The following is a 9,660-nucleotide window of genomic DNA, read 5'->3' as shown; positions in this document are numbered from 1 at the left end:
TCCTATTAATTAATTGTGAATTATATATCGGCTTCAATCTGGGAAGCGCTCGAAATTAGGTTGCTTTTCCTCCGTTTATATGGCGCGTTTCCTTCCTTTTTTTTTATGACCGTCTACTCCTCGGGCTGCTTGTTTTATCTGTAAATTGCATGGCTGCCTTGGGACCGTGTCAACAGAATATTCGGGGAATATTGCTTCGCCGAGCTCGCCGAGTTTTGGAAAAATCTACGGCATTTCGAAAAGACACCTTCAACGGTGGCTCGAATTGGAATCAGCTTATCTTGCTCGAGACGCGGCGGTAAATGCATTATTTATTCGAAAGGAATTCGGCGGAGCGTGGATCTCGTTCTAAATTACCGTAATAAATTGTGTATATAATAATATAATAATATAATAATATAATAACAGCAATTATTTAATGGCGATATCACTTTTTTCTACACTCTATTTCTTAACAATTAAATATCAAGCTCTAAAAGATCAAAAAATATTAATTTTTCAAAACAAAAATATTAATTTTTCAAAAGAATTCGATATAGAATTAGAAAAAAGACAGAAGGTACTTCGACCGAATTTAAAAAGTGGTTGCATCGTCCCTTAACCCGACGAATTCGTCAGCGGAGATAACGATTAAATAAAATAGCAAGTTAAACAACAACGTTCTGCATTTAAGAGGAAAAACTGCTGTCGCCTCTCGCAAACCGGCAAGTTGCCGAGCAATTTCCCGGGAAAAGGACTTGCAATTTCGCGACTCCGCGATGCAGTGAGTACACACGGCGTCGTAGTCGTCGTCGTCGTCGACGTCGGAACGACGGCGTTACCAAAGCAGAGCCATAAATCCCGCGAGCATTAATATCGGCGAGCTACTTGTCGCGTTTCTCCAAACATTTCGGTCACCCTGATCGATCTAATAACAGTTTTCGAATCGCGTTGCAATTTGCAATCCGAGTGCATTGATCGATAATTTATCGCGACGGAAAAAACGAAGGGAGAAAATGAAATAAAAGAAAATTGTCAGCGAGTGAATTATTAATTAGACAAAAGCAAAGTAAGAGATTATTTTGGGATAGTTTTTAATCGTCTTTGGGCTCGTTTACTGTTGTTAATAATTTATTATTCTTCGCAATGGATTTTAATGGTTTTCGATACCTTGTGGTGGTTCTCTAATGATTTTTAATACGGAGAAACAGTTGTCTATGCTTTTTAATACTCTGCAATTATTCTTGGCGATTTTTATAGTTCATATATTTATATATATTCGTAATTTATAATTTAAACTGTAATATAATTTATAATTTATGATTTAAGTGATTTAGAATTCCATTTTATCTGCCGACATTTATTTTCTTCTCATCGCGATTATTTTTATTCGTTCAGAATCGCTTCGTTTAAGACGGACCACGATAAATAAACGTCGGCACGTGAATTTCAGACACCTTAAGCGAATAAAAATAATTTTGGCGAAGGTAAACCGGGCAAATGGGCCACCGCGCGTCGCCGAAAGAAAAATGGTTCCGCATCGGGCGACGAACTTTTCTCCTTTCCGATCGCGGATTTTCGGGGTGGCGATATTTACTTTGCCGGTAATTTATTTTCTTCCGGTGGCCGGACTGGGGAAACCTGTGCGCCGATGGGAAACGAGAGAGGGAGAGAGAGAGAGAGAGAGTTTCGCCGGTTAGGGGATGCAATTTGCGAGTCTAAGAGGCGAGCTACGTGTCCCCTAATAATCCGCCCTCTGTGTCGGCTCTAAGTTCTCTTTGCCACGCCGCGTGTCCTCGCCCTTGGCCCTTGTCCCAGCAAGCTGTGCACCCTTGGACCTGCGGTACCTTATCGATAACTTACGCTTGCAATTCATCTCGTCCTGACCGTTCGTGCAGTCGGGCTGATTGTCGCAAAGCCAGTTCCTCGGTATGCACTCGCCTGGGCTGCACTCGAACTCCAATTTGCTGCACGGCTCTGTACCTTTTCAACCGCGATCGTTTCGTCATCAGTCGTTTCTTTGTCGCGAGACCTCCGTACGGTCGCGCCACCACCGGCCCACCCACCCTCCTTAGTAAACCGCCTGCCCATCGATTTTCGCCTAATGCGCCGCTAATGCGAGTCCGCGGTTCTTGGGAACGGCTCAACGCGACGCGCGACTCGTTTGTCAAGATTTGCGTAACTTCCGGTCGCGGACTTAACACGCTTGCGGACAGTGAACGTTTCCATGAATAAGTAGAGTTATTTATTAACTAATTTTTGATGTTGATATTTTGTCAGGTTATGTCAAAGTTGTCAAAGCTATGTGAAAGCTATGTCAAAGTTACGTCACGTTTTGTCCAAGTACTCGCAGTATCTCGTCTTAATAAATAAACTTTATTTATTAACAGACAGAATATTATATCACTCGTGTCAAGGTTATGTCACATTGACAGCGATTACTATACTTTCACCTCTGCAAGCGTGACAAGTTCACGTAGAAACCTATAGTCCGCGCGTGAGAAGAAGGCATCTTTGGACTCGTGTTCTTCCCCCTCCTACCATCTCCCCACTCCTGCTACTCTCGATCGTTATTGGTGGAAGAAAGTGACGTCAGTGCTCAGCTAATAGAAGGGGAAATATAAAAGCAAAGATGCCTTCTTGTCACACGAGGACTGTACCAACGTCGCGCGTTCGATCGTTACTTTTGCAGCGAGAGTTCGCGATGCCTCCATTCTCGACAATCTTTTTCCTGCCGCGAGAATGCAACTTTGTTCTGCAATAAATTAGTGCGGGAAACGAAAAATATGAGTTATTTGAAAACTTTTAAACCAGAAACTTTTTTAGGGATGGTCCGTAGAATTTGATGCGAAGTTGTGGTTCTATTTCATTGTTTGAGATAGATAGTGATTCAACTCAGCGTTGTAATTCAAACCTTTTAGTTGATTGAATTGCTAATTATTTTAATTGCGAGTCTACTTTATATAAAATGCGATTGGATTACGATGTGATTTAAATACAATGTAATTGGAATAGAGTGTAATTAAAATACAAAGTAATGGCGGTGGTGTGTAATTAAAATACGAAGTAATGGATATGAAATGTAATTAAAATACAGTTCTAATTACATTCCAGAACCTCGAAGAAATGAGATGGATTTTTATGTGTTTTGTGCCTTATGTGTATTTTGTTCTATATTATTACTCATTCAATTATTATTATATATTTTAACTTGTAATTTGTAATTGAATTTGTAAATGAATTAGAACATAATCGAATTACACTATGATCGAATTATAACTTAATTGAATTATAATATCTACGAATTACAATAAAATTAAATTACACTGTAATCATATTGCAATGTAGTAATTCAATTATTTTACACTTAAAAAATTATAGCAATTCAATCGCAATTCTGCGTTATAAAATCAATTCTCAGTAAATTCGATTACCTTTATATAAGCACAGTTTTCTTTTCAGACGAAGAACATGGCTTTCCTTAATGGAAAAATGTTATTTTGGGTGACTGAAACCTAAGATAAGGTAGTCGATGTAATTGTATTTACAAAAGTTCATCGTGCTATTTAAATCCGCAAGATTTCGCATTGTCTCATTACGTATTTAACTCGTCAAATTAACACTGTAATCTCATTTCACGATGGAAAATCCTTTATTAGAATGGAAATTGCTATTTTCACGTGGAACGTAAATTAATAGTTGGCACTCGGCTCGATCATCGTACAAGAAACTCAACGTGTTAACCCGTCCGGTCGAAACTTTCTCTGTAGGAGCTGTTTTTAAGCTGCGGGACACTGTTCTCGAGGTGAAACTGAATTATCGCAGTGGGTTCAATTGCACTTTGAACAGCCTGATATTTCAGAGTCGATGCCATTTTCTGTCGTCTTATTTTGCAGGTAGGAGATACTGCATCGGAGTGGACAGAGTCGAGGGAGGATTATTATTTAAAGAGCTCGACGTTCTAGGATCTCGATGCTTCCTCTTATCTCGTTTATTAGTCTGTTGGCTCCGAAATGCGATCTTCTTTCGATAATATAAAGTATATCCACGTGGAGAATTCATTTTGGAGATCGAGAACTCATTTTGGAAATAAAGAATTTATTTTGGAAGTGGAGAATTTATTTTCGAAATAAAGAATTTATTTTAGTGATAGAGAATAAATTCCGTAACTTGTAAATTTTAGAAGCAGAGAAAAATGTATAAAAATGAATTTAAAAAATTGTAAGTAATTCAGTGCATTTTGAAAAAACTACAACAATGTTACATTGTTAAACTTCACTTTTAAAGCTTGAAACTTTTTCCTTTATCATGTAATGCATATTAATTCCCCTTTATTATCACTATGGAAATTCTGCCTTCATTCTCAAACTCAGCGAATATTATTTATTATTAAAACATATTCTAGTTACTTTTTACTTAATCTAGGAACCCTTTACAGAGTTATTAGCCAAAAATAATAATTAATAAGCAGCGGAACGGTAATTTACTAATAGAAATTGAAGAAGAAATAGAATTTCTACACAAAAAGTAAACTGTATTGTTTCAAACAATTCATTTCGGCCACTATCAACGGCAACTAATTATTTCTCTCTTTTATGCCGACCGCCGCATAACAAAAAGCTTTTTATTTAAAAAATGCATGTACGACCGAGCGAACATTCGGTCAAACGACAACGAACCCAGCGTGCCACGCGAACGTGTACGTATTAACAAAACGCGAGCAATATTTCCATTGTATTTTCACGGTGAAACAAACTCATTCCCCTATTTCTATGCCGACACAAATGGAAAACATTGCGGCAAATAACGATTGTAAAAAATTACGAATTTCGTCGCGACAGATCTAGGCCGGCGGCCTTCCCGCGGATTTCGCGATGATGGAAATATAAACAGAGGTCGAACAATTTCGAAGGAAACGCAATCTGACCGACAATGCACCCAATCTCTTCGCGCGGTAGAAAAAAAATGGTCCGCGCCCACCGTCAAATTCGTCGACTTCATCAGGAGAGCGCGCAATCGATTCGAAAACGAGGCGAACCGAGGGCTACAGTTTCCATGGGGAGGAAAAAAAAGTGACGGTTTCCAATTCGCCGGAATCTTAGGCGGATTATACCTGGTGATACGATTTTTCAATTTATTTATTTTAAAAGCGGACGGGACGAGGGACTTTTTAACTCTTTGATGTACTTTTTACCGGTCATGTGTTACCAAGTGGAGGATTAATAACTGCAATTTTTTAATTATTTGCGAAAGGCTGGAGAATAAAAAACAATCTAGACTTAATAATGAAAGATTAATAGTTGAAGCTTTATTTTTTTTAAATAGGAAGCTCTATTTTTGGGCGAGGTAACTATTAATGCCGAAAAAGAGCCAATGAAAGCAGTTCTGAAAGAAGTCATTTCACAAGGGGATGAAATGCTTTAAAAATTGAAAAATATAATTCTATTATATAGAAACAAAAATGTAAGTAAAAAAGATTACTTAGAGCTTTAGAGTATACCTCATCATTTTAAAGAGCCAGTTATCTACTATAAATTTCTTTAGAATAAAATGTGCTACCAGAAAGTTTATTGAACCTAACAAAGATTAAATAAAACCTAAATAAAGTCTAAATAAAATCCAAATAAAATCCAAATAAAATCCAAATAAAATCTAAATAAAATCCAAATAAAATCCAAATAAAATCTATTTCGTTTCTTCTCCTAGCATCGAGTTTTCCAAAGTGATGCTGCAACGTGACGTCATCTACAGGCAAAAGTTGCCGCGCGAACAGCCCGCGACCGGCGCTGTGTTAATTAATTAATCGAGAGGTAGGCCCGTTCAAGTAGAACGATACAACCGTGGAGAAGTACTGCGAAACAACGAGGACGACAACGATGATATTTCATAGCCTGTTACCCCGGCTCTCCTCCGCCGATCGCATTTGCAAACAGCGCCGTCGACGCGATTGCATTTACCTCGGGCGATATCGAGTGCTCCGTCCAATTTACATAACTCCTCGTCGCGGTGTCTTCGACGATCTCCCGCGGGGGATCCTATAGATCGCGAGTGCTCTTTGAGCGAACGCGGCGCGTGATCGATACATACACCGAATACATCCGCGACGCTGCCCCCTCGCACGCAGGGGATTATCGACCAATAGGCGGCCATTATGCGAGCGAGCACGCTTTTAATATCAATTGCTCGACCGGCTCGACTCGGTTTAAAAAAAATGGAGCGACTCGCAGAAAGAAAAGTAAAACGGAAATAAAAGTAAAATAGAAATAAAAGTAAAATAGAAATAAAAGTAAAGCAGAAAGAGACAAGAGAAAAAGGGGATAAACAAGAAGGCAAAAGGAGCAGAAAGTTTAACGGTATTCAATATCGCCGGTGGCAATTAAGCGAGAGCTACTAATAAGAGACGGAAATCCGAGAGAGGAGTGCGGCGGCCGCGCCCTGATGGAAATAAAAAGAAAAAAAAGAAAATAATACAAATCTGGAACACGGATTGGTCCGGCTGCGCCCCCGTTGCTTAATCCGAAATATTTCACCGGCGCCGGTGAAAAAATATTTGCGCCGGATATATATACGGTCGAATCCCGGCCCGGCTCTCCCCCGGTCTTGTTCGTCTTATAGCCCGGCGGAGCCAATTACTGTGCCCGCGGCCAATTACCGTGGGCATTCGTTTATTTCCGTGGGTAATTAGTGGACTGCAAATGTTATGTACGAACACCGGGGTAACCCGGGGAGCCCGCGAAACGAAACGGCGGGAGTCTATGGTCGCCGATGCATTACCCTTCGAATTATTCGAATTATTCGAATTATTCGAATTACCGAAGTAAGGGCGCGCTCGTCTACCCGCCGCTGCTCCCTTCCCACTGCCTCCAATTAATGGGGAGCGTGTGTTTGCTTTCCGAGGGAAGATCCACGGTATAATGACCGGAAAAGTCAACGGTTGCCAATTTAGCGCGTTACACGTTTTTCTGGGACTCGATGGGAAATTGGGTTAGCGGGAGACGGGGTCGATCGAATTTATTCGACCGGAAAGTCGAACGAACGTTTATGGGGGTGACCGGATGAGCGATCGATAAATTTTCATCTGGACTGTTTTCCTTCGCGGCTGGACCATCGCGCGTTTTCAATTATGCGTTGATTGTACGTGGAATATTTTTATCGTTTGTTAAATTGATTAATTGTACAAGGAATGTTTGAATTATATGAGAAATCGATTAATTGTATCAGGAATGTTTTGATTATATGAGAAATTTATTAATTGTACACGGAATATTTAAATTATATAATAAATCAGTTAATTGTATGAGGAATGTTTGATTTACATGATAAATCAAGTAATTGTACACGGAATGTTTCAATTATATGACAGATCAATTAATTGTACGAGGAATATTTTAATTATATGTCGAATCATTTAATTATAGGTAAAATTCTTTAATCGTAAAAGAAATCTTTTAATTGTACGTCAAATCAATTTAATTGTACTTGAAATCCTTTGATTGTACACCAAATTGTCTAGTATATACTTGAAATTATTTATTGTATCTCAAATCCTTCAATCCTTCTTAAAATACTTTAATTTTTCATACAATTCTTCAATTGCTTATAAAATTCTTTAATTGCTTATAAAATTCTTTAATTGCTCATAAAATTCTTCAATTCTACGTGATATTCAGGAATTCTACGTGAAATTCAGGAATTGTACATCAAAGTCGTCCACTGTACGTCAAATCCGTTAATTATAAAATAAATCCTTTCATTGTAAATCGAATCAATTGTACATTAAATCCTTTAACTATATTACAGAAACCTTTAGCTATAATACGAATATCGTTACGTAAATTTCGATCATAATCTATTTAATACGAGTTCATCCCATTTGCAATCGTAATCAAATTCGCCTTTTCGTGAAATTAATTAATCAACGTAATCGTAAAAGGAAATCATAGCTGAAACCTTAATAAACCTTTCCCTGATTAAATCATGCCCCTTTTCTACTCGTACCTCCGTAAGAGGTACATATTTCTGACTAATAACATAATTCAATAATTTTAGAAAGTATCATATTCTCCATTTTTATTCCTTTACATTTCTTTTTTTACAATCTCTTGTTCTCTCTTCACCCACTTCTAATCGTTTATTGTACTTTAAAATACAATTTTATATTACTACAAATAAAGAGTAAAAATATTGCGACGATGATAATCTAAACGATTAGTACAATTATCCAATAAACTGCCCACCCTTTCGAACGATTTTCTAAAAACATTTCCGACAACGGATATTCGATAACGAAGCAAAACGGAAGTATCGCGAGAAACAGAATCAAATAACAAATAATCCGACGTCTCCGCCTGTCGTTACCTCGTCGACCCATAATGCCATAAACGCGCAGTATCCGCGGGCCAGTGATAAATCAGTACCACTAACCTGGCGACGGATAAACCGTTAATTATCGGGTACATCGAGCCGTAAATGTCGCCGGGCGACGCGCCGGTATAAAATCGAAAACAATGACCGGCTGGTTCGTGAACAACCAAGTGTCACTGGCTAACTAACAACGCGACGAAACAACATGATCGAGCACGGCGGCTGTACGCCACAGTTCGTTGATGAAATGATCGATGAAGGGACAAGAGTGGTTTTGTTCTTCGCGTGGAGGAGGAGGATACGCTTCGAAAGAAATCCGCGCGACTTACGAATTCCGCTCGCAGGGACCGTAATTTCTTGCTCGAATGTTTGCCAGATGTAAAGCAGCCTCTTAACAACGCGCTGAATGCAAATGACGGAATCGGAAGCAGATTCATCGGAGCCGGGGATTGTCTCCCTTTCATTTCAAAACTGCCCTCGCATACTAACAAGGTAACCTTCTCCCGTACCCCCCCTCGGCATTTTGGATCCGATGAAACCAGGTCCGAATATCTTGAACCCTTAAAGGACCCGGACTCGACACGCCCCTGGATTTGCGACTCTGTTATTCCAGCCGGAGGAATCTTCGTGGAATATTCCATCGCGGATCTTTGCAAACAATCGACGGTATTTTACGATTTCTTGAAGAATAAATGAGTTTTTAATGTTGAAAAAGTTGCGATATTATTATTGCAATTATGCTGGTTATAATGGGAATATTTGTGGGCGATTGTTTAATTAATATTGGCAGGGTGGAGTGAGTCCTGTGGTAAGGAGAACTTTGTTGAATATTAATTTGGAAATTAAATTTATGTGATAGAAAGTTATTTAATAATTTGAATATTTTTAAATTTAATTAGTAATTTTTTAAATATTATTAATAGGAATGGCTAAATTATTTTAATATTGAAAAATGTAGAAGGAAAAATCGACGGTCGGAGCGTCGCCATTTTCATTTGCTTCTAGTACTCGCGGTAGCCGAAGTTATTATAATACTTATACTAATCATATATGATACTAATCCTGTATAAAACTAACCCTATGTAATTCTAATTCTATACAATACTAATCCTATATGATACAATTTCCATATAATACAAATCCCATATAATACTGATTTTTATTCATTTTAATTCGCGAAATTCCCAAACCGATAATTCATAATTCGACGCGACTATGGCAGCCGAAGCCAGACGATGTTCATCGAGAGCCTGATCAGCGACGCGCGATTGATTTCATTACTATAATTCCGGCACTGTATTTATCGTCCATCGAATT

General features: G+C 38.5%; 1 protein-coding gene across 7 annotated transcripts in view; it reads right to left on the bottom strand.

Moving 5' to 3' along the window:
* Positions 1-9,660, bottom strand: part of LOC144468074 (low-density lipoprotein receptor 2) — a 91,932-nt gene that overhangs the window by 21,466 nt on the left and 60,806 nt on the right. For 2 of the 7 annotated variants that reach the window (XM_078177766.1, XM_078177271.1), the window contains exon 4: positions 1,843-1,962. The exons of the other annotated variants lie outside the window; for them this stretch is intronic. In XM_078177766.1, coding sequence (XP_078033892.1) covers positions 1,843-1,962 — 120 coding nt within the window. The remainder of the gene's footprint in view (positions 1-1,842; positions 1,963-9,660) is intronic. 7 annotated transcript variants of the gene reach the window in all.

The sequence above is a fragment of the Augochlora pura genome, chromosome 1 (genome assembly GCF_028453695.1).
Source record: "Augochlora pura isolate Apur16 chromosome 1, APUR_v2.2.1, whole genome shotgun sequence".
In the NCBI taxonomy this organism is placed as follows: Eukaryota; Metazoa; Arthropoda; class Insecta; order Hymenoptera; family Halictidae; genus Augochlora; species Augochlora pura.
Note: the sequence above shows the minus strand (reverse complement) of the source record. Positions and strands in the feature narration are given on the sequence as shown.